Source organism: Peromyscus californicus, unplaced genomic scaffold (genome assembly GCF_007827085.1).
Source record: "Peromyscus californicus insignis strain IS unplaced genomic scaffold, ASM782708v3 Scaffold_1__1_contigs__length_55948999, whole genome shotgun sequence".
Classification (NCBI taxonomy): Eukaryota; Metazoa; Chordata; class Mammalia; order Rodentia; family Cricetidae; genus Peromyscus; species Peromyscus californicus.
Genome location: NW_026294492.1, coordinates 47265705 through 47289994, shown reverse-complemented (window position 1 = coordinate 47289994; position 24290 = coordinate 47265705). Strand labels below are relative to the sequence as shown.

At 42.2% G+C, this 24290-nt stretch overlaps 1 protein-coding gene across 2 annotated transcripts; it reads left to right on the top strand.

The window, feature by feature from the left end:
* Positions 1–7999: 7999 nt before the first annotated feature.
* LOC128115713 (zinc finger protein 124-like) lies at positions 8000–23649 on the top strand. 2 transcript variants are annotated; one of them, XM_052746704.1, is made up of 4 exons: positions 8009–8416; positions 16246–16372; positions 16571–16631; positions 19008–23649. In XM_052746704.1, the coding sequence occupies exons 1-4, from the start codon at positions 8408–8410 to the stop codon at positions 20062–20064; spliced, it is 1254 nt and encodes a 417-aa protein (XP_052602664.1). In that variant the 5' UTR covers positions 8009–8407; the 3' UTR covers positions 20065–23649. The 2 variants fall into 2 exon arrangements, with proteins under 2 accessions (XP_052602665.1, XP_052602664.1); XM_052746705.1 differs by lacking the exon at positions 19008–23649 and having other exon boundaries at positions 8000–8416; positions 16571–16635.
* The last annotated feature ends 641 nt before the right edge of the window (positions 23650–24290 follow it).

The following is a 24290-nucleotide window of genomic DNA, read 5'->3' as shown; positions in this document are numbered from 1 at the left end:
GGGCTTAAGAAAGCTGAATTAAAAATAATAATAATAATAATAATAATAATAATAATAATAAAAAGAGTATACAGCTCCTTTAAGAGTTTCTGCCAGACAGTTTCTGCCAGTCAGTAAGCCCTTGAGCAGCTAGTATGTCAAGTAGAAACAAAAAAACTAAGTAAAAAACACCTGCCACAGTGCAAGCATCAGCATTCTAGAGATTTAGGAAGGTTGAATGCAGTTCCTAGTCAGACAAACCTCAGACCTGCAGAGTTTCAGGCTTGGCTTTCAGACCCAAGAAGTGGGCGGAGCCAGCTGAGAGCCACTCCAGGAGCATCTAGGTGTAGGTTAGCAGTTTAAAGGTTTGCAAATACAGTCAAAAACAGCTGAAGATACATAATAAAAGAGGTACAGATGGAAAAACCTCTAAGTAAGTTACAGTGTATTTAACAATGTGCGTAGGCTGAAGAAAAGGAAAAGGGTATAGTCATAGAAAAGAAAAATGAATAGTTTATAAAATAAAGTCTTTAAAGAGAGAATAAAAGAAAAAGCCACATAAGATGGGAAATACACAGGTAGTTTGGATCCTGTATGGTATTGTGTTGATTTTGATTTTTTTTATTGTTAGAAAGCAAAGGATAGCTACAAAGAGACCTGGAATTGAAAGAGGGACTGTTGAAATAAATCAGCATATATATTTTAGGAATGCTTTAACTTTTAAAAAGTAAAAAAATATATTTATCAAATTGAAATCAAAAATGCTTTGGAGATTTGCTTCCACAGAAGATGAGAGGCTATGGATTCCTTCAGGGTTAATACGGATCAGGTTTAATCAGGCAAGACCTCCTGAAACTTGATAGATGATATCTATCAGCAAAACTTACTGCTGGTCTTCCCAGGACATTTGGTCATTATCTCAAAATTTTCTCTCTGGGGCCTTAAAGATACTTCATCCACAGACAGCAGGAAGTAGTACGGAGAAAACTACACCCACACTCCTGAGAATTGGGTGTGGGTTACTGTCGGTTATTTGGTGGGCTATGGATGTTTGTTATCATTTAGGGAAATATAGTATATTGATACAAATTTTAAGTTATTTTTCTTACACTGTATATAAGTTTTTACTCTTGTTTAAAGGGGTTTTGTATATTGATGCAAATTTAAGGTTGTTTTTGTTATAACATATTGTATACATATTTCTATTCTTGCTTAAGGTGTTATACCTATGCAGTTTATTTAAAAATGTAAGGTAAAATTCTTGTTTTTAAAAACTGTTACTATAAACTATATAGGATAATCAGGAAACATAGATTAGTGGTTAGTCATTTATAACAAATTTGTAGATAAGTTAGATATGCTTTCCAGATCATATAGAGATGTATTTTAGATAGACAGACAGTCTTCAAATCTTTCAAAGACATACAGAGTATGGCATTTAAAATGATTTGTTAACTTAGGGTTTTTTATAACAGTGAGACACATCTGCTCCTGAGATAATGGGCATTGCAGAAACTCCTTATGGAGTTTGCTTTCATTGTGGCAAGGTTAGCCACTAGGCAAAGAAACTGTTCTTGCCTTTGACTGCTGACAATGGACTGTGCAGACTGGATATGTAGGACACAAAGGGAAAAGACTGTTGAATTTTGCCAAAATAAGACAGGATAGTCATTCAAAATTCCTGCTTCACAGAAGAGTCTATCAGATATTCTGCAGGACACAGAGTAAAGTGACAGACAAACATTGCCAGAACAAGGCAAGACAGTCCAAAATTTTTGCTTCACAAAAATGTCTGCCAGATACTCTAGGCCTATAGGCTGAGGATGGATGCCCCAATGTTGCAGAAGGAACTTTGTCAAGGAAGTCCGATGTCTCTGTTGTTGCTAGAGTTTTGGAAGTTGTTTGCATTGCACTTTTTGTTTACTCAAATAAAATTATCCTTCTGGGGTCTTCGATAGAGTTGGAGACTAGATAGTTACAGTTGCAGTTTTCCTTAGTTATGATAGAGAGTAAATTAGGTATAAAACTTTAGGTTCATTAAGATAGGATAGATAACTGCTGTGGGATGGTCTGTATGTCAAGTGTGTTGTTGATTGGTCAATAAATAAATCACTGATTGGCCAGTGGCCAGGCAGGAAGTATAGGCGGGACAAGGAGGAGTGTCCTTACAAGGAGGAATAAAACTGGGAAGTGGAAGGCTGAGTCAGAGACACTGCCAGCCGCCACAATGACAAACAGCATGTGAAGATGCCGGTAAGCCACGAGTCACGTGGCAAGGTATAGATTTATAGAAATGGATTAATTTAAGCTATAAGAACAGTTAGCAAGAAGCCTGCCATGGCCATACAGTTTGTAACCAATATAAGTCTCTGTGTTTACTTGGTTGGGTCTGAGCGACTGTGGGACTGGCAGGTGAGAAAGATTTGTCCTGACTGTGGGCCAGGCAGGAAAACTTTAGCTACAGATAACGGAGTATTTTCTTTTAAGTTGCCAAACACAAATGAACTGGAATTCATTACATTGTGAATGTAATCTTATTGATAGTTGTTCTTATTGTGTACAGTCTTATTATGTTAAAATTAAAACCTTTCATTTTTTTAAGACAAAAAGGGGGAAATGTTGTAGAATATTGTTTCAAGATGTGTTACTTTTGTTTATGCTCTGGAACATTTGTTTAATGATGCAAAGATGTGTTTGACTTCATAAAATTCACCTTCAGTCAGGAGGCTCAGTCAGCAACTAGCTGACAGGAGGAGCTAGCTGGGAAAGGATTTATAAAGAGAGGTGAGGAGAAACATGGGGCCTTTTTGGAAGATTCAAGCAAGGAGAGGAGCTGAACTACTTGCTATTCAGCCTCTCTGAAGAGCAGAATTCTACCTTAACCTTTGAATCTTGAGTTCTTTAGAGGGAGAGGTTTAGTTAAGTTCTCTTCATGGCTTTGCAGGAGTTGGAGCCAGCTGGAGGGAACAGATTTCCCTCCGACTACAGCCCTTGCAGCCTAACTGCTGCTGGTAAGGGCAGAGTTGCAGTTGCTGATTCAGACAGCTGTGGCTTAAAAAGCAGCAACCATTTAGAAAAGGACAACACTGCCTTGTGTCAAGTTGTTATAAAACTAGCCAGCAATGCACGTGTAGAATTTGAGGTTTGTCTATAACTTGTACACATAAACAAAATTAGAGAAAGACTCACTTAGGTAGTCTAAATTTCCAACTCTCAGAGTTCTAAAAATGATTTTGAGAATTTATCTGGGGAATATAGTTAAAAATAATAATACTTGGTGTTAGTCCCAATTTCTGGTGGATAGAGCACCAAAACTTGTGGAATTTCCTAAGGAGTATCTTGGCTATTGTGTACTTCTTTCAGACAAAGATGACCATATACTAATGAGGTCATTCAGGATACCATCTTCAAAAAATTTTTTTTTTTAAAGATTTATTTATTTATTATGTCTACAGCATTCTGTCTGCACATATCCCTGCAAGCCAGAAGAGGGCACCAGATCTCATTACAGATGGTTGTAAGCCACCATGTGGTTGCTGGGAATTGAACTCAGGACCTTTGGAAGAACAAGCAGTGCTCTTAACCTCTGAGCCATCTCTCCAGCCCCAAATTTTTTTTTAACTGGGACTTGAGAGATGAGTCAGCTGTTAAAAGCATCTTTTAAAAGCAGACCTGGGTTTGGTTCCTAGCACCCCCATGGTGGCTTACAACTGCTTGTAACTCCAGTTCCAGGGCATCAGATACCCTCTGGCTGCCTCAGGCATTGAGGCAGACATGTAGTACACAAAAATGCATACAAGCACACCTATATGCTCACATAAATTTTAAAAAAGAATACATCTTTTCAGATTTATTATGTTTTAATTTACGTGGGGGGTGGAGGTTCAAGTATGCTACCGAGCACATGTGATGGTCATATGACAACCATGGGAATCGATTCTCCTTCTACCACGTGGGTCGGGGAGTCGAATTTAAGTTGTTAGCCATCACAACAAGGGTCTTTATTGGCCGAGCCATTTTTCTGACCTAGGACATCATCCTTCTGTGCCTTGAGGCAGGAGGCTCTGGTGTCTAGACATAGGAAAGCATGCTTTGGACTGCAGTAGTAATAGTGTGGTGGAACCCTAATAATTTTGTTGTTCTTTCAAATCTGGGTATTGTCAGAATTGAATTGTAAGGTACCTGGTTTGTGTTTGAAAATTGATTGGTGTTCTGCAAACCCACATAGCTAATGTCAGAGGTGATATCTCAGAAGGATACACAAGTTAAATGTTCAATTGACTGTGGTGAAGGTTTGTCCACTACTGAGCCTGTAGAGGAGGGAGCTTTTCATACTGAAAGGAGAGGAGTTAGGGATGTGGAAGTCCCAGAATGACATTTTCTGCCTCCTCTGGTTTCCCTCCCTCCTTTCCTGGGATGGAGGTATCCTGGGCTGCATAACAGTGAATGTGGTGTTTAAACTTAGGAGCATATTCGATCTAAGTGTGGGGTTCCTTGTGAACTGTGAGTAAAGAAGATAATTCCTGGAGCCCTTCTGCTCTTTCCTTGTGGAGCCTTGTTTACAGGACAGCAATGGAAAATAATGGTTTTCTTTTGGGGGACCTGAGTAGATAGAATGACCATCTGTAGAAGCAAAAAGAAACTTTGGGAAGGGCAAGGTGGTGCACATATTTAATCCCAGCACTCAAGAGGCAGAGGCAGGTAGATCTCTTGAGTTCGAGGCCAGCCTGTTCTACAGAGCAAGCTCCAGGTCAGCCAGGGTTACACAGAGAGACCCTGTCTTAAAAAAGAAGAGGAAGAGGAAGAAGAAAGAAAGGGAAATGAGACAGGGTTGGGGTATGTGTCCTGGAGGAGAGATGCCTCTGAAGCCGGATCAGTCCTCACTTTCTAGCTTATCTAGCCCCAACCCTAAGCTGCTAAACTTCTTTCGAGTAACAGAACCAACATAGGGCTGTTGCTGTCAAAGTGAGTGAAAGGACCAAGCAGACGCCATAACAGGCCGCTCAGTCTTTTCTCAGAGATCAGGCCTCAATTTCAGTTTCCTGAGACTTGAGCAAGCAGTTTCTGGGAGGGTCATGAACAAAAGACATAGTCCTTGCAGTAGCTCCCTTTCTGTACGTGCTCTGATTGCTCAAGGTTCAGCCAATTGTTTACTGTCTGGGACCCTTCACCAACTTAGAGCTATGTGCATGGGTCAATGTGAAAGCCTGGGCCACTGAGCAGACCCCAGAGTTAGTACATGCTAGGCCAGCCAGCCTCCATGGCAGCTCAAGGACAAAGCCTGGACTTGTCCGTGCCTGCCCAAAAATGGATAATTGTAACCCCCAACTAACTGTAGCCAATTAATTACTAACATAATTGCCACTCACATAAACCAATTCTGAATCTGTTCTTATGTGGTCTGTAGATCCCAAGCCCCCCTTGCTTTAAAAAATCCTGCCCCATTGCTGCTCCGGGTCTCTCCTGCTCTGTTGCTACATCAGACGTGCGGAGAGTCCCAAGTTAACTCGTAATAGTAAAAAGACTCTTTGCTTTTGCATTGGATTCGGTCTCTTGGTGGTCTTTGGGGGACTCTGGGTACAAGAGTAAGGTCTAAGGGTTGTGTATTCTCATTGATTCTGTCTGCTCCCAGTTGTTGTTTTCAAGAATTTCCCCTACTGCTACCTGTCACACTCAGGCTATTTCCTGCCTTCTTTTTTTTTTTAAAAAACTGGGAAAGAAAACAAACCCAATCTCTAGAAAAAGATCTCTAGACAGTAAAACAGTGAACAAAGGCATTGCAGGCAAATGCTCAGAGAAAGAGGAAGGGAAAATTCTGCCCGTGAGAGGACATGGATCCTTTACAGGGGTTGGGAGAAGTTACCTGGCTTTGCCTCATGGTTCATGATACCTCTACATACTTACTAGAATGAAAGAAAAAGGCCTACTCTCCTGAGGGAGTAAGTTTACAATGACACTTGTCTCCCAGAGCATGTAAAGTGAGGTGAAGGCTTAGGAGCTAGGTACTAATTGCTTATAACAGATATCATGGCTGGGCAGTGGTGGTGCACGCCTTTGATCCCAGCTCTTAGAAGGCAGAGGCAGGCAGATCTCTGTGAGTTTAAGGCCAGCCTGGTCTGCAGAGTGAGTTCCAGGATATCTGGGGGCTACACAGAGAAACCTTACGGTCTGTTGCTATTAAGAGGGAAATTTTACTCCTTGGTTTTTGCCAAGGAGTAAAATTTTAACTTTTACTTTAACTTTTTAACTTTTCGTCTCTACACAAGTGTCTGTGTGTAGAGCATGAGTGGGAAGTAGGGACACAGGAAACTGGGGTGCAGATGTGACTGAAGTGGTGGCTGCTGGGGTGGTGGTGTTTTCTGGATAGTGTGTTGATTTGAAAAGCACAGTTCCTGTGAAGGCCAGGATTAGGGAAAGCCTTCAACAGTGTGGGTCCTGTGGAGAAAAGGTGTCTGTATTCCCGAGTTTAGGTGAGAATGTTTAAAGGAAACCTCAACCCTAAACCAGGGCCATGTGACAGGCCCAAGGCTTCAAAAGTGTGCTGTCCATGGAGTTCCTGGAAAGCAGCCAGCTGCATCATGTGCCTGGAGCCCAGAAATTCAAAGACCCCCGGAATCTGGCATATCTCTCACTTTGCAGTTTACAAAAATAAAAAGCAGTTTCTGTGTCTGGTGGAGCCAGGCCCTTCTCCTCTCTCCTCTCTACCACAAACACTGATTTTCAGGCCCTGTAAGGCTCACTCTCCTATACCCTGGCATACTGAGCCCCAGGGTTTGGGGGTACCATTTGTAAGAGGGCCCCAGACCTTAGCACAACTGACACCATGATAGAAGTGCCATCCACCTGTAAAACAACCCACAGACAGCACCACTAGCCAAAACCAAAGCAAAGACCTCATCCATCGAAGTCCATAGTTCTGAGAAAGCCTTTAAATATACTAACAGGAATCAGAGAAGCTGGGGGAAGGAAAGGCCCAGCCCAGTCCTTGGGCTGTTGTTTAGGGTGGCAGGTGAGTTTGCCAGCCAGGGTGACTGTCATAGCTACTGAGAGATGCTGGGAAAAGCTGGCAGAAAGCGACTGCTTTGATGTTAACAGGCCCCTCAGTTAACCATTTGTCCCAGGTTTGATACTTAACAGGGATTTTTGCTATTATTTGGGGTCAATTTTTCACTATAAATTCCACTTCCTCTGTGACTTGACTAACTGTAATTGCTTATTTGAGTGTTTTTATGTTATCAGTTGACTATGGGATTGAGAAAGCCTTGGGCACCGGCCTCATTCCAAATTCTGAGGTGAGAAAATAGCAGTGTAGTAAGAAATAGGTCAGCAAAGGAAAATGAAAAAATAGCTCAGTTTGACTGTAAAACGGAGAGAGCAGACATTTCCCCCCTTCAAGACAGGGTTTCTCTGTGTAGCCCTGACTGTCCTGGAACTCACTCTGTAAACCAGGCTGGCCTTGAACTCACAGAGATCCTCCTGTGTCTGCCTCCTGAGTGCTGGGATTAAGGGCTTGCAGCCTGGCTGAGAGCATACTTTTATTAGTCTGAGAAACTGAGGCCTTCAAACCTGAACCTACTGTGCAGGGGCTGAGAATCACTTTTTCCAGTGGAGAGCAGGGAAGGGGAGGTCCTGGCTTCAACAGGCCCAGAAACCGGTTTTCTGGGCAAACTGGTTTTCTCTTTCTTTTATTTTTTTGTTTCTCTCTCTCTCTCTCTCTCTCTCTCTCTCTCTCTCTCTCTCTCTCTCTCTCTCTCTCTCTCTCTCTAAATTGCAGGGTGAAAGGTAAACCAGATTGCTTGTTTTTGTAAATTCTGTGGGTAGAAGGTTTCCTGAAGTCTTGAGCAGGTTGGTGGGCTGTAGGGTGATGGGGGCAGGGGATTTCCTTTAATGAGGCCCTCCCTCCTTATCCAGCGGGACCAGTCTGTTCAATGCAGCCTTTTGAATTGTTTCCATGGCAACTGAGTCTGGAATTCTCTAAACACTTGCTGTCACCCACTGAGGCGGAAGAAATAAGAATTGTTATTAGCAAGTGGAGGCCAGGACAAATTATGCTTAAATGCACTTTCCCCCAGATGGAGAAAGAAAGCTAGGGCACAGAGCGCGTAATTTCCTCACTACTTCGCCCAGGAAAACTTGTCTCTTGTCATTAGAGCTCCAGGACCTGAGCTGGCCGAGGGCTCGCTGGCCTATCAGAAAATTATTTGAGTGTGTGAACTGGCCAATGAGGAGTGTGTTTCTTAGGTGCAGAAAGCTGCCTGCAGGTCTGTTAGTTTCCTCGCCTCAGGCATGTGTGTGTTCTTTGTAAATAGATCTTAGATCCCATGCATGTATGTGTTCTTTATAAGTAGATCTTAGATCCCAGGCCTAGAAATCAAAATCGCCTTCACTGGCAGCAGGAGCGGCAGGAGGACACCAGGACACTCAGTGGATGGAAATGGTACGTTCCGCCCTCATCTTGGATGTGAGAAGAAGGGATGCTCTATGGGACCAGGACTTCCAAGGCAGCCGAGTCTGCGTCTGTGACTCATCAGGCTCCGCTGGGCCGCGCTGCCCGGGTCCCGCTGGGTGGAGCTGGGTCAGCAGGCACAGCCGCGGTCCTGTCCCTTGCTGAGCGCTCAGTGCTGGGCACCCTCAGCCCGGGTGGTCTCTGCATTCTGGACCTTGTGGGCAGAGAGAGGGTCGTGGGGAACCTTGGGATTCCAACTGCGGCTTATGTGTAGGATGTGTGGAGGAGATGTGTGTGGCGGGAGGGACCAGCATGGATGGTGAAGGTTAGGACACTGGGTCTGTAACTGCTACTCTCTTCCTAAAGTCTTGCCACATCCCTTGCAGTGTCTCAGGGTCCAGCTACCCAGAGCACCTGTGACTCTCAGTGTAAAAAAATGAGGCAGACACGATCTCGATGGACTGAGACCAATTTATTGGAACAACGAGGAACCTTTCCAGTACAAAGCCTGAGTGCCCGAGGGTCTGGGGCATATGTATATACACATAGGTAGCCACCAGGAAGTTACAGCTATTTTTTTGTGGTTTGACCGGGACTGTAGGGGCAGGGGGAGGTTTGTTTTTGATACCTGGACATATTGTTTCTGCATGTGAAGCACATGCACTCTCCTGAAGCTTACTTAGTCTCAAACAACTTAACTGATACATTAGAGATTTAAGTCCTGTTTTTTCTTTCTTTCCTTCCTTCTTTCCTTCCTTCCTTCCTTCCTTCCTTCCTTCCTTCCTTCCTCCCTCCCTCCCTCCCTCCCTCCCTCCCTCCCTCCCTCCCTCCCTCCCTCTCTCTCTCTCTCTCTCTCTCTCTCTCTCTCTCTCTCTCTCTCTCTTCCTTTCTTTCTTAAAGCACTTAGGAATTTTGTTAAAGGAATCCTCCTTGACTCTAGCTCAGAGGTTCTCAACCTTCCTAACGCTGTGACCCTTTAATACAGTTCCTCATGTTGTGGTGACTCCCAATCATAAAATTATTTTCGATGCTACTTCGGAACTGTGATTTTGCTACCGTTAGGAACCGTAATGTAAATATCTGATATGCAGGTATCTGATATGCTACCCCCCCCCCCCCCCGTGAAAGGGTCCTTCGACCCCCCAAAAGGTCCACAGATTGAGAAACACTGCAGTAGCTCATGTACCCCAGACATGGAACATTTAAGACTACCCACTTTTCAGAATGGTTCAGAGGAGTGTAATGTTTGCCCCTTTTCTTGCTGACTCTGTTAAGGAAGCTTTCTTTAATGCTTTGGGCTTTCCCCCTAATATTTTGGCTTCCTGGTTCTCTGAAGCCTCATCTCCACTATGTAGCTGATTGTCCACCATGAGGGGGACCTCTTTGACGGTTTAGAATGGTGGCAGGTCCTTTCTTTCTTCTCTCTTCCATTTTCTTCTTCCATGCAGCTACTGACATTTTACAGCTTGCTTGCCCTGCAGTTTTTCAAGCTCTAATAAATTTGTCCTTGAGCTTTACGAGCAAACAAACAAACAAACAAACAAAAACATGTTTTCTTTTGACTTGGAAGGTAACAAAAGCACATGAAATTTAATGTCTTTGTCTTGTTACTGTTGTGGTTTCTTCCTTCTGGGAAATTGAAAGCACGGAGTCCATGTGTTAAATCTATTGTGGTGGATTGTAGGGGTAGTGGGGCCTCACAGGACCACCCCAGATTGTACTTAGAGCTGTTGTGTGACAGAATTTTCCTGGGGAGACTCAACACAATGCACATCTACTCACCCCAGAAAAGAGCCCAGAATAGTCCAAAGTATTATTGAACCAGAGTCCAGTTGGTGAACCAATGCATGTTTATTTGGGGGCTACTAACAGGATTATGGAGGGGGTTTACAAAGAGCAGAGACAGCTCCAAAGCAGCTGCATCAACAGAAAGTCCATCCCAGCGTGGGTGAAGACTCCTGGCCCTGCCACCCTTGATCTCTTTTTTTTTTTTTTTTTTTTTAAGATTTATTTATTTCTTATGTACACAGAAGAGGGTGCCAGATCTCATTACAGATGGTTGTGAGCCACCATGTGGGTGCTGGGAATTGAACTCAGGACCTCTGGAAGAGTAGTCGGTGCTCTTAACCTCTGAGCCATCTCTCCAGCCCCACCCTTGATCTCTTCTACTCAGCTTCCATGCAGCCCCAGTGCCAAGGTCTCTTCCAGCAGTTTGGCTGGACAGAGGCTCTACCCTAGCGGCTGCTTACTCTCTTTTATACTGCTGGTGGAGGTGCTCAACAGTCTTCCACGTTCCTATTCTTTCTGGATATATGTGACTTTTTGTTTACCTGCTTAGGGAAAAACATCTCAGTTTGGAGGAACATGCTGTACAAGAGCTAGTTTATTTTTTTTAATAATAAGGATTTGTTTTGACCATCTCACAGCATCAACACTAAGGACCAATGTGATAATGATCAAAAAAGATGCCACCCCATCAAGAATACACAAGCGTGTGTACTTCTTTTTTTTTTTTTTTTTTTTTTTGGTTTTTCGAGACAGGGTTTCCCTGTGTAGCTTTGCGCCTTTCCTGGAACTCACTTGGTAGCCCAGGCTGGCCTCGAACTCACAGAGATCCGCCTGGCTCTGCCTCCCGAGTGCTGGGATTAAAGGCGTGCGCCACCACTGCCCGGCGCGTGTGTACTTCTTGACTTATGTTTGAATTTTATTATAATGTGAAGATCACACCAGTCCACAACATGAACCTGAGGACATCAGACCCCGTTTTTAGGTTCTCCCAAGATGGGCACTTTGAATTTAAAAATTCATGTTTTCTAACCCTGGAGAGACAACTGAGAGTTTTAGAGCTCATACTACTCTTTCAGAGGTCCCATGCTCTTTTTGTAGCACACATATCTGGCGGCTCACAATTGCTTAAAGTCTGGGTCCAGGGAGATTGGACAGTCTTTTCTGGCCTCTGAGAACACTGCATTTGAGTGCACGTGTGTACACACCACACACAGATGCACAACACATTAGAAATAAAACTGAAGTCTTTAAAAAAAGAGAAGAACACCTTATGCCCTTGTTGATGCTGTTTCTCCAGTTAGCCTATCATAAGGACTGGTGGCCAAGCTTAATTTATAAGGGCTGCCAGGAATCAGAACCTTTTTGTTTCAAAATTTTAAGTACATTGTAAAGTAGAAGGACTTTGGGCTAATTTTAGAGTTTTAATTTATGTGAGGACTCACTATTCTCTGTCTAGCTATTTTGAATTATATTTTTTAGTCTTTTAATATGTATGCAAGGCCAGAGGTGTTGGAGTTCCTGGAGGTACTGAGTTACAGGCAGTAGATAGTCACACAATGTAGATGGTGAGATTCGAACTGAGGTCCCCTACAAGAACAGCAAATACTGTTGAGCATCCTCTCCAGTTGGGACCCACTCATCTTACAAGCAAATGTGGTACTATGTTTACAATATAAAGGTATGTGCACACATAGACAATATTTATTTAATAGGTGCCATAAAGATAATTCTCAAAGCTTTTATGGCTTTTATTTAGAGTATGATTTGTCAGTTTTTAGGCTAGAGTGTTAATTGATTTCTCTTTTTCTTTTTTTTTTTTTTAAAGATTTATTTATTATGTATACAGCATTTATGACTACAGGCCAGAAGAGGGCACCAGATCTCATTACAGATGGCTGTGAGCCACCATGTGGTTCCTGGGAATTGAACTCAGGACCTCTGGAAGAACAGACAGTGCTCTTAACCACTGAGCCATCTCTCCAGCCCTGATTTTTCTTTATAGTCTTAATGAGTCCTAATCTGAAATGCATGTGGTTGAGGGCACGTGTTTTAATAGGAGCAATGTAAAAAAGTAAGATGCAAGGACACGGATGCCACCCTGATCTCTAAAAGTATGCAGCAACCACTTGGTTCTGATTTTATTCATTTATTTTATTATTATTATTTTGTTTTTGTTTTTGGAGACAAGGTTTCTCTGTGTAACTGCTCTCACTGTCCTGAAACTCACTTTGTAGACCAGGCTGGCCTTGAACTCACAGAGATCCCTCTGCCTCCTGAGTGCTGAGACTAATGTGCCACTGTCTAGCTTAATTATTTTTAAAGGTACTATTTTTTTTTACTTTGCTTTTAGAATCTCATACATGTAGAAAATATGTTTGAGCATATTCACACAAACCTCATGCTTTTTCCTAACTTCTCCATCTCTCCCCAACCCCCCCCCCCCCCCCCCCCCCCCCCCCCCCGTATCTCACTAAACATTTTATTTATTTATTTGGTCTACTGTATCTTGCTCCTTTTATATGCATGCTTGTAAGGCCATGCACTAGAGTATAGCTGATTTATGAACAGCCAAACTTTTAAAGCAAACTGACTCTTCCTTTCCTAGTAGCCATTAACAGTGAGTAGCTCCTCAGTTAATGGTGTGGGGGTCGGTTATTCTAGCCCCTCCCCCATCCATGATGGAATGTTGACTGCCTTGATCTTGTGCAGACAAACAGAAGTGCTGTTATTTTATACTGTAGTCCTGTAGTGTCCACTAGACAGTTTTACTCCAATCTCTGGCTTTCGCAGTCCTTCTGCCCCCTCTTCCTCAATGTTCCCTGAGCCTGGGGGAATAGAGTGGGGGATAGAGGCGTGGTGTAGATATCCCACTCATGCCCCAGCACTCCATACATGGTTCTTCACTTCACATTGACAAGTTGCAGGTTCCTGCATTAAGCAATGTTCACTGCACACAGAAACATCTCCCATGAGGATAAGTGTGGCACTTGTGACCATAGAGATAGGCATTTTGAAAGTGTTACCATACAATAAAATAGATTTACTCCTCAGGCCTGTGACCTTTCCAGCTTTCAGTCAGATTTACAGGAACAGACATGTTTTTCCTCATGTGGAATGGGGCTTAAGTCCAGTCAGAATGAAATCTGTTGTTGCCTTAGTTGACAACCTGTGGCTTCTGGGAGGGAGCATAGTGCCCTGTGGAGGGGACTGGTTTTAGACATTTATTATAGACATTTGTTGCAGTTAATAGCTTTGGTCAAGTGTTTTACTTTAAAGCGTGTTTTAGAAATTATAGAGGTGACATGTTGGTGAATTAGAACTTTGTCTAAGATCATGTGCCATCTTTTGATTGTTTTATTATCCAGTGACTTTCTCAAATAAAAATGGTGTGATGGGCCAGTGTGATGACACACTTGAGAAGAGGGAATCTCAGTTGAGGAATTGGTTCCATGAAAATGGCCTGTGTGCATGCCTTCAGGGCATTTCCTTGATTGTTAATTGATGTGGGAGGGCCTACTCCAATGTGGGTGTTGCCATGCCAGGTATGTGGACCTGGGCTTGTACAGTGCTCACCTCTGCTCTCTGCCTCAGTTCTTGCCTGAATGTTCTTTCTTTGAGTCTCCTGCTTTGGCTTCCCCAATGATTGACTGTGACCTGTAATCCATATGAACACTTTCCTGCCCAAGTTGCATTTGGTCATGATGATATAGCCAAGGAAAGCAAAATAGGACACAAGTAAAACGAATTACTTGTCATGAGTCCTGTTTAATATTTGACTAAGGACCGGAGCAAAGAACCCAGCTGTATACCTTGTAATACTGGCCTGTAGTGCAGTCACAGAACATATATTCAGGCTCCTAACAATTTGTAAGAAGTATGAAGTAGAGGCCTGCTGAGATGGCTCAGCAGGTAAAGGCACTTGCTATGCAACCCTCATGGTCTGAAGTCAATCTCTAGAACCCTTGCTAAGTTAGAAAGAAAGGACCAACTCCCACAAACTGATTTTCACTAGAGCACTGTGGCATGCTCACACTCTCCACACAATATACACTAAATCATGGTTTTAGAAAGGTGTAGAAATACTGTCTGCCAAACCAGATGATACAGAATCATCATGTAGAGAATATGTTGGTTTCTAACCAGATAGCATCCCTCTGATGACCATGTGAAACTATTGCTAAGATTCTTAGGGGAAACAGGTAATGATATTTTTAACTTGGGGTATAGTTGTCATCAACTATCTGAGAAATCTACCTTGTTCTTTACAGCTATGAGGGGAAGGAATCATTGGAGATCTCAGTTCCCAGATGCCAGGAGACTATTTTGTCCAGCATTTCTAAGCACACACGTTCTAAGGACTGCTGATATTGACTCCCTGGAGGGTATTAGACCATCAGAATTTGTGATGAAAGTTGTTAGAAAGATGCAGTGCAGAAAGAGAAACTAGCACAGTGGTGTGCACAAGAGCTCATGCTATCTTCATGTTTCCTTCCCAGAAAGCACCAGATTGTGTTTGGAGGAATCTTAGCCTATATGAGCAGTAGAGTGTGATGACTGTAGGTAAACTGCATGTTTTGCAACTCTGTGAGTTTGGTGTCCTGGGTTTTGGCACCAAAAATGTTAGTAAACTGATTGTAAAAACTCTGGGTTTAGCCGGGCGGTGGTGGCGCACGCCTTTAATCCCAGCACTCGGGAGGCAGAGCTAGGTGGATCTCTGTGAGTTCGAGGCCAGCCTGGGCTACCAAGTGAGTTCCAGGAAAGGCACAAAGCTACACAGAGAAACCCTGTCTCGAAAAACAACAACAACAAAAAAAAAAAAACAAAAAAAACAAAAAACAAACAAACAAACAAAAAAAAAACCTCTGGGTTTGGTCCCCAGGTTTCAGCACCAAAAATGTAGGTAAATTGGTTGCAGAACATGAGTTTTGCAACTCTGTGGGTTTGGTGTCCTGACTACCTGGGGAGTCAGGCAACACCTTGAGCTATGTAGCACAGCTGTGATGGCTGAAACTGCAAGGAGACAGTTCAACCCTGGAGGGCGAGGTATCCCAGACACCTCAAGCTGCTCTGCCCTGAAGGTGTCACGAACACCTAGAGCTGTTTAGCACAGCGCTGACAGCTGGGACTGCAGAGAAACAGCCCAACCCTTGAAAGGAAATTTTTCTGACTTCTCGGGAGAGTCAGGCCTGGAACTGCTTCAGCAGGGAAGGGCATCCTGACTTTTTGGGAAAGTCAAGGTATACCTGGTGTGATGGGGGATGGTCTCTCTGCAGGATATAACAATCCTGTTCCTCTCCTGGAGAGCCTCTATAGCTGAGCTTTGCTCAGCCCCCACTTAAGGGGACTTCCTAGCAGAGCTCTGCTTCTCCGGCCTAAGATATTGCTTCTTTTGCTTCACTCTGCGAAAGGGGAAACCCCTGCAGAAAAGTAGCAATCTCCTCCAGCTCCAGAAAAAAGTGTTGTTTATAGTTCTCTCTGTCCATTGAGGGACATCTGAGCAAAGATCTTCTGTTCGGCTCCTCCTTGCCCTGCTCTTTCAGCTCTCTCTCTTGTTTTGTCCACTGGGGGACATCTCGGCAAGGATCTTCTCTATGCCATTGAGGAAGAGATTTATTTGGGAAGGAGTAGTCCAGGAGAGTGGCTGCCTCTACCAGGGTGGAGAGAAAAACCTTTTTTTCTAACTGACTATGCAGGGTGGTTTACACAGGAAGTCTTGGGGGTGGAGTGAACCCCGGGCCCAGGGTTCTACTATCCTGCTCTGTGATTGGTTGGTTTCACAAGTCAGTTGGCCAGGGGCAGAGATGGCTCTGATCTTCCTGAGCCAAATTGTGTTTCTTTCTGCCCTAATCTGAGCCATCTTTCCCTAGCTCTGGGCTCCAGGGTCAGGGTGGGTTTCTTTAGCCAGTCCCTTTTCCCTACAATGATGAAGACAACTTGTGGAACATAGTGTCATGTCAACTTCTCATTAATTCTGTGTACATCTCCAGTACCATGAGGTTCACTTTGCGGGAAATATATGTGTGTGCTTTTAGGAGTCAGTGAGCTTTGAAGATGTGGTTGTGAAGTTCACCAAGGAGGAGTGGGCTCTGCTGGATCCATCCCAGAAGAAGCTGTACAAAGATGTGATGCAGGAAACCTTGAGGAACCTGGCTGCTATAGGTACACATGAGCATTGCCTTTTCTAACGCATCAACAGGACAGTGTTTCTAGCTTATCAGTGTTGATGTATGAATTGGAATATGGGAACGAAAATGGGGGTACATATATCAGATATGATCACTTAAGCCTTAATCTAACTGGCATTCGATATTTTCTCTATAATTAATAATTGGTAATTTCTCTGGGTCTGCATTTTAGGAAAGAAGTCAGGCAAACAGAAGGTTTTAAATGAGTACGAAAATCTCTGGAGAAAACTAAGGTAATTTGTTTCCTAAAAGATAATGATATTCCCAAGTGGTGATACAATAGAACACTTTACTAAGAAGTAAAAGATGCATTTGATATCCATGGTCAGACCAATTTCATCTCAAGAAAATTTCTTCCAAAACTTGTGTCGTAAACATCAACACTAGAAGATGCTGAATATTGTAATGTTGAAAACAACTAGAATGTCATGTGTTTTCATAGTTCATATATACAAACTTTAAGCCATACAGAATGTCTTTGTTTGGCTTTGTATTGCTGTGCTGATGACCATAAGCCAAAGCAACACGGAGAGGAAAGGATTAATTACACCTTGTAGTTAGCAGTCCATGATCAAGAGAAGTCAGGATATGAACTCCAACAGGGGCCTATAGGTATGAATGGAAGGCAGAGGTTATAGAGGTATTCTGTTTACTGTCTTGCTCCCCTTGGCTTGCTCAGTTTGCTTTCTTATATATCACATGACCACCAACCTCAGAATGGCTCTGTAGGCTGGATGCTTCCAGATCCATTAAGAAAATCTTCATAGGCTTCCCTATAAGCCAATCTGGTAGGGGGCATTTTCTCAATTGAAGTTCACTCATATTATTCTACATTTCATTAAGCTTACAAAATACTAACCAGAACAATTGACCCCTTGTCAACTTGACACACAAACATATCACTATTAAACCATAATCTTTCCTATTTCTTTGTCCCCAAGATGTCATGTTGATATCTAAATATAATTTAAAACATAAGAAAGTGTCTTACAAAATTTCAGCATTTATAAGTGTAAGTTCTCCTTCAAAACCAAATGTGTCTTTAAAATGTTGAAATCTCCGACATGTGGGCCCCTGCAATGCTAAAAAAAAAAGTTACATCATTTCTTACTCTAAAAGGCAAGCAGCAGTACATAGTCACAATCAAAGCGAAGCAAAACCTACCTCCTTCAGTATCAGTAATTCAGTGTCCCATCTCTGAAACTGACACACCATCTCCTGGGCTCCCAAGTCTCGGATCCACTTCCCCAGCTCCGCCACCAGCAGCACACAGATTATCTTCTACTGTCAGGCCAGTACCGTACCACACTGGCTACTGTTCTGGGTGCTTCCATCCTACTGGTATTGCCAACATGCTGTGGTGTCCACTGTAACTGAGGCTCCACCTTCTCCTATGTAGACAGAGCAAAGGGTTTATTCAGCTTACATAGCCTGATCATAGTCCACAATTAAGGGAAGCCAAAGCAGGAACTCAAGGCAGGGCAGGGGCCCAGAGACAGGGACTGAGACAGAGACCCATGGAGGAAACTACTTACTTTACTTTCCAGGGATTGCTCAGACAAAAAATAAGAAAATTATATATTTTCTTATATAATCAGCACCACCTGGTGCCTGGGGGCAATACAACCCCCAGATGGCTAATCTCTCCCACACTGATGATTGATCACAAAAATGCCCCCACAGATTTGCCTAAATATGATCTAATGGAGACATTTTCTTAGCTGAGATTTCTCTTCCAAGATGATTCTACATTGTGTCAAGTTGACAGAAAACTAACCAGAGCACACCTCATCATTTCAAATGTTATACAGGGGGGACCAAAAGATTGCCTAGTTGTTATTAAGGGCTGGCAATACAATCATAATGGCCTGAATTCAATTCCTAGAACCCACATAAAACAACACATATCTATAATCCCTGTACTTCTAAGAGATACCTTGCTTCACTGACATGGAAGGAAACAGCACTCCTGAAAGCTATCCTAAGCTCCTCTCATGTACCGTAGCACACACGCACACCTACAAACACAGTAAATGGACACATTTTTGAAACTTAATGCAGTTGATTTATCTACAAGCCATGGAGACAAGTTGGGAATGAAAAGAAGATAGAATTTGCTAATTTGTACTGTCACTTTATGTCATGGATATACATGCATTTAAAAATAGATGACTGTCTGGGTAGTGGTGGTGCATGCCCTTAATCCCAGCACTCTCAAGGCAGAAACAGGTGGATCTCTATGAGTTTGAGGCAAGTCTTGTCTACAGAGTTAGTTCCAGGGAAGTCAGGGCTACACAGTGAGATCCTGTTTTGAAAAAAACAAAATCATGATTTTGATTGATGCCATTGGACATCCAAACATCCAAAATGTGCATAAGATTTGAATTTAAATTTGGGTTGAAATGCTTGTGAATATTTAATGTTCTCAAAGAGACATGCCCCACCATATATGAATATCATTGTTTCTATTGTAACTCTCCTTAATCATCTTGGAGAGCATGCAGTCCAAACATGTTACAAACTTTTCCCAGCATGAAACCAACATTTCTTTTGTTCAGTCATTAATAGACAAAGTATTAATCATGTACTGTTCACTTGTTTTGCAACAGCCAATTGGTAGAGAAATTCTGTGAGTATAAAGAAAGTCGTCAGTATGCAAAAATCTTCAGCTGTATTCCAAAGCATTCTATGAACCTGAAATCTTGTCCAGGACTTACCACATGTGATAAACATGTGTGTGGAGAAGGAAGCATTGGCCATTCATCTCTAAGTGCACCCCTGAACCATCAAGCAGGACCCAAACCTCATAAAGACCAGGAATATGGACAGAAGTTGTATAAACATAAGGAGTTTGGGGGCAGCTCCAGTTCTCCTCTGACCCTTCAGATGCATAAAAGTGCTCACACTAGAAAGAAACCTAAAAATAAGGACTGCAAAGAAGACCTTTTTGGTCACCAATCTGGTCAAAGGAATGAAGAACATGACCATGCAAAAAAATCTTACATTTGCAAGCAATGTGGGAAAGACTTCACCCATCCCAGTCTTTTACGAAGTCACGAAAAGAGTCACAGTGCTAAGAAGCCCTATGTGTGTGAACTGTGTGGGAAAGGCTTTGCTCGGTTAGGTAACCTTTCAAGACATAAGATGAATCCGAATTGTGAGAAGGCTTTTCTGTGCAATCATTGTGGGAAAACGTTTTCTCGTTCTGCTTGCCTTCGAAGACATGCAAGAATTCACAGTGGTGAGAAACCCTATGAGTGTGAACAGTGTGGGAAAACTTTTCTTCATTCTGTTTACTTTCAAATTCATAGAAGGATTCACACTGGAGAGAAACCCTACGTATGTAAGCAATGTGGGAAAGCCTTCACTGCTTCTCGTTACCTTCATATACATGAACAAAATCATACTGGGGAAAAACGTTATGTATGTAAGCAGTGTGGGAATGCCTTCTCATTCTGGAATCAATTTCAAAAACATAAAGTAACGCACAGTGGTGTGAATCCCTACATTTGTAAGCAATGTGGCAAAAACTTCACTTGTTCTGGTACTCTAAAAACACATGAAAGAATTCACACTGGTGAGAAGCCCTATGTGTGCAAACACTGTGGGAAAACTTTTGCTCATTTTGGTAACCATAAAAGACATGAAAAAATTCACACTTCATAGAGAACCTATGTATGGAAGCCATGTGGGGAAACTTTCAATGATTACAGTTCCTTTCAATTCCAGAATAGAATGCATACTGGAGAGAAAAACCTACAAGTGTGAGCAGTATGTGAAGGCTTTTACTTGTTCTTCCTCCATTTTGGAGCCATGAAAGGAATCACTATGGAGAGAAACCCTATGTGTGTTTGCAATGTGGGAAAACTTTCAGCTCTGACAATTCTCTTTGAAAACAGAAAATAATCCTTACTGTAGCAAAATCCTATGAATGTAAGCAATGTGGGAAAGCCTATAGTCATTTATTTGAGGCTCAAGTATGTGAAGGAATCCATAGCAGCAACAGACCCTATGAATGTAAGACATTTGGGAGAGGCTATTTGAAGATATCTCACTTGAAACTAATTCATAGTAGAACTAATAAGGGTGTTTGTAAGTAACATGAAAATGCCTCCTCTTTGTTAAGTCTCACAGAAAACAAACCACAAAAGATTGAAACAGCTTATGCGAGTAATGTGGGGAAATGTCAAAGAAGTCTTAATAGAGAGAAGTTATTCTTCTGAATCAATATAGTTTTAGTACTAGAAGATCCCTTCAAATACATGGAAGCAGACACAGGACAAAAGCCTTTTGGAGAAAAGCTGCAAGTAACATGATAAAGTCTTTTGTATTCTTGTCATTGTGGAGAAGATATGAAATAGCTCACACTGGAGAGAAACCTTATGCACACAATGCAAAAGACATTATAGTCATTTTGGAGATAAACCCTTCATTTATAAGGAATCTTAGAAATCTTTGTTATCCCAAGTTCTTTTATAAACATGAAAGAACTCACCAAGGGTAGCCTAATTTGTGGCGTCTCCATTTTCACTTTGGTAGCACTTTAAAGAATGTATTGAAAGAACTCCTGACATTGGAAAGTATGTGGGACCATTTCTTGGTTCAACTCAAAAATTAGGAAATAGCAAGTTTGGGAAACAAGTTTCATTAAGAGATATTTGATTTTAATCAGACAATCTCACCCACTGAGTCTATGCTCCCTTCCTTCCTTTCTGGGTGTGTTAGTGTGTGTGTATATATGTGTCTTCCTTTTTTCAATTTCTAACTTTAAAGATTTATTTCATGAGTGGGTATTTTGCCTGCATCTATGTCTGTGCTGCACATGTGTGCCTGATGCCTGATGATGGCAGAAGAGGGCATTGGACCCCCGGGACTGGAGTTACAGATAGTTTTGAGTCTCTATGTTGCAGTGCCAGAAATTAAGCCCAGGTCTTCTAAGCTCCAGCCTGTGCTCCTTACCACTGCACCATCTCTCCAGCACCACCTCCTGCCTCTTTGAAGCAGGCTCTAGCTTAGAAGCCACTGTTAGCTACCTTGATACTTATTATGTAGCCTAGGCTGGCCCTAAGCTCACTACAGCCTTCCTGTCTTCTATCATAACATGTTTAAGTAGTATTTTGACAGGGGATATATATATATATTCCTCATTAAAAATAATACACAGAAAAGCAGTTACTCTTCATTTGCGTATTACTCCATTTTAAGCAAATACCTTTTCTCTTTATCCTTGTCTAGTCTACTCACGAAAATATGTAAATATAGTCACCTTTTGCTCCACCCTAATATTACATTTAGATTTTTAAATTTTTTAGTGATTTTATTTTTTATTGAAAATAAATTTTTCATGCATTATATTCTGATCATGTTTTCCCCTTCCCTTTCTCTTCCTAGATCATCTCACCTTCCTTCTCTCTCTATGTAGAAAACAAGCAGCCGAATAAAACAAACGAGAATAAAGCAAAACAAACAAAAAGTAACAAGAAACATATACACAAACAGACACACACAGACTCAAGCAATATGCATCAAAACCTAAAATTTGAAACCATATAATAGATGCAAAAGACCAGTAAGATAAAAATTATCCTAAGCAATACAAGACAAATCTCCAGAATGATCATTGAGTTCATTCTGTTTGGCCATCTATTTCAGGGCATTGGTCTACATGGTTTGTCTACCCGGTGCAGCTCTGTTGGGGAAAACTAATTTGTCCCTAGCAAGTGGCTGTCAATTAGACATAGCGTCTTGGTAATTGAAATTTTCAAATGTATCTGGGAGTGATGGTTCATGGCTATAATCTTGGCAATCTGAGGGAAGAGGCAGGAGGATTTCAAATTCAAGGCCAATCCTTGATACAGAGTGAGTTCATGGTTATCAAGGACTATATAGGAGGACACTTTAGATTTTATCATGTTTTAAAATTATGTGTCTGTTTGTGGGTATGTGTCTGAAGGTACCTGTAGAGGCCACAAGTGCTGGATACCTTGGAGTTGGAGTTACATGCAGTTATGAGTTTCCCAACATAGGCTGCTGGGAACTGAAGTCCAGTCCTCTGTAAGACTGGTATACCCTTAACTTCAGCAATCTCTCTAGCTCCTAAGTTACACTTTTGCCTAATTATATAAGGTGGTTTCTATAGGACACAAGCTTAGAGTCTAGGTCTTTTCCTCGGTGTATTGTATTTGAGATTCATTCATGATGTATGTCAAGACTTTATATTGCTGAGTAGGTGGTATGCCCTCTTGAAGCAGGACTAAGAGTTCACTTTAGTGAACATAGTATGTTGATTCATTTGTTAAGATCTTGGCCCTCTTTCATCTGTGTGCTGTGGTTTTCACCACAGAACCCCTGCAGGTACTATTTTATATTTGCATCTCCAGGTACACAATACTTTAATAATTGACTGTTTAAAATATTTTTTGCCCATTATTAATCATTTAACTTCACAGGCCTTGGTATACATTTTTATCATTATTTTTATTTGTGTGTGTGTGTGTGTGTGTGTGTGTGTGTGTGTGTGTGTGTGTGTTGGAAGCACTGAGTGACTAAACTGTCCGTAACTGTGCTCATGGGTGGAGGTGCTGTTGGAGCCCCCATTCCCAGGTCAAGTACAGGCATCTCAGTTCAAATAACTCTGCCCTTGGGAGCAGCCTTGCATCCTGAGGGGTGAGGAAACTGCAGTGCTGTGGGGTGAAATGAAGTCCCCCAAGACAAACTGGTGTGGTCTCTTCTTACAGGTCACATGTGTTGAGTCCTATCCCATCTATCACATGCCATGAAACAGTTCATTTTTTTGATATAAGCAACAAAGCCAGGTGTAGTGGCACATGCCTTTAGTCCCAGCACTCAGGAGGCAGAGGCGTGTGGATCAGTGTGAGTTCAAGACCAACCTGATTTACAAAGTGAGTTTCAGGACAGCCTGGGCTACACAGAGAAATCCTGTCTTGAAAAATGTATATACATGTATGTGTGTGTAATTATGCAAAATTGTGTATATGATTTAAAGTGCTATGTATGGTTTGTATGCCAAAAATGGGGAGGGGGCCTGCAATACCTTTCTCTTTTTGGACCCTACTGCTCTGGGTCCTCCCAGCCTCAGCTTTATGTGTCTCCCCTTCTCCCTTCTTAGTTACCTTCAAATGCACAAATGAATTCACACTAGGGGAAAAACCCAGCAACTTTCATATGTACAAAGTGTGGGAATGCCTTCATGTTTTGGAATCGATTTCAAAAACAAAGTAGATCACAGTGGTGTGAATCCCTATGTGTGTAAGTATGTGGGTCCTTGTGACAGAATTCAGGTTAACAAATAGGCCTCAAGAAAACTTTTTCCTTTCTTGCTTACTTTCTATATTGTGAAATAGCTCCTCAATATATACTCCTAGCTAGCCTCAATGCTGGGATTAAAGGCATGTGCCAGTCAGTATACCCAGCAACACCCCCAACCCCTTTTTTAAAAAAAACTACAGGGTAGGTATTACTCATTTCAAGTAAGGAACTGTTGGTTTCAGCTTCTAAGGGAATAGTCGGAAGAATTGTTAGCAAAGTTCAATGCAGCCTTAAAAGATCCCACCATAGTTGTGAGTGGTTGTACAGGCTTTTAACCCTAGCACTGAGGAGGCAGAGGCAGGCAGATCCGTTAGATCAAGGCCAGCCTGGTCTGCAGAATGAGTTCCAGGACAGCCAGGGCTCTTACACAAAGAAACTATGTCTGAAGAAACAAAAGGCAGAACAAAAAAAGATCCCATTATTAACCAGGTATGGTAACTTATGCCTATCATCCCAGGGGGGAGGCTGAGGTCAGAGGATCACCATGAGGTTAATCAAGGTCAGCCTGGCTACAGAGCACCACATTGGCATCAGCTATAATGAGATGTTGTCTCAAGCAATTT

Excerpts from the sequence above, each read along its gene's own strand:
- LOC128115713 (XM_052746704.1), top strand. Across the intron at positions 16,373-16,570 it reads GAGGAACCTGGCTGCTATAG|GAAAGAAGTCAGGCAAACAG; the intron begins GTACACATGAGC and ends TCTGCATTTTAG. Across the intron at positions 16,632-19,007 it reads AATCTCTGGAGAAAACTAAG|CCAATTGGTAGAGAAATTCT; the intron begins GTAATTTGTTTC and ends GTTTTGCAACAG.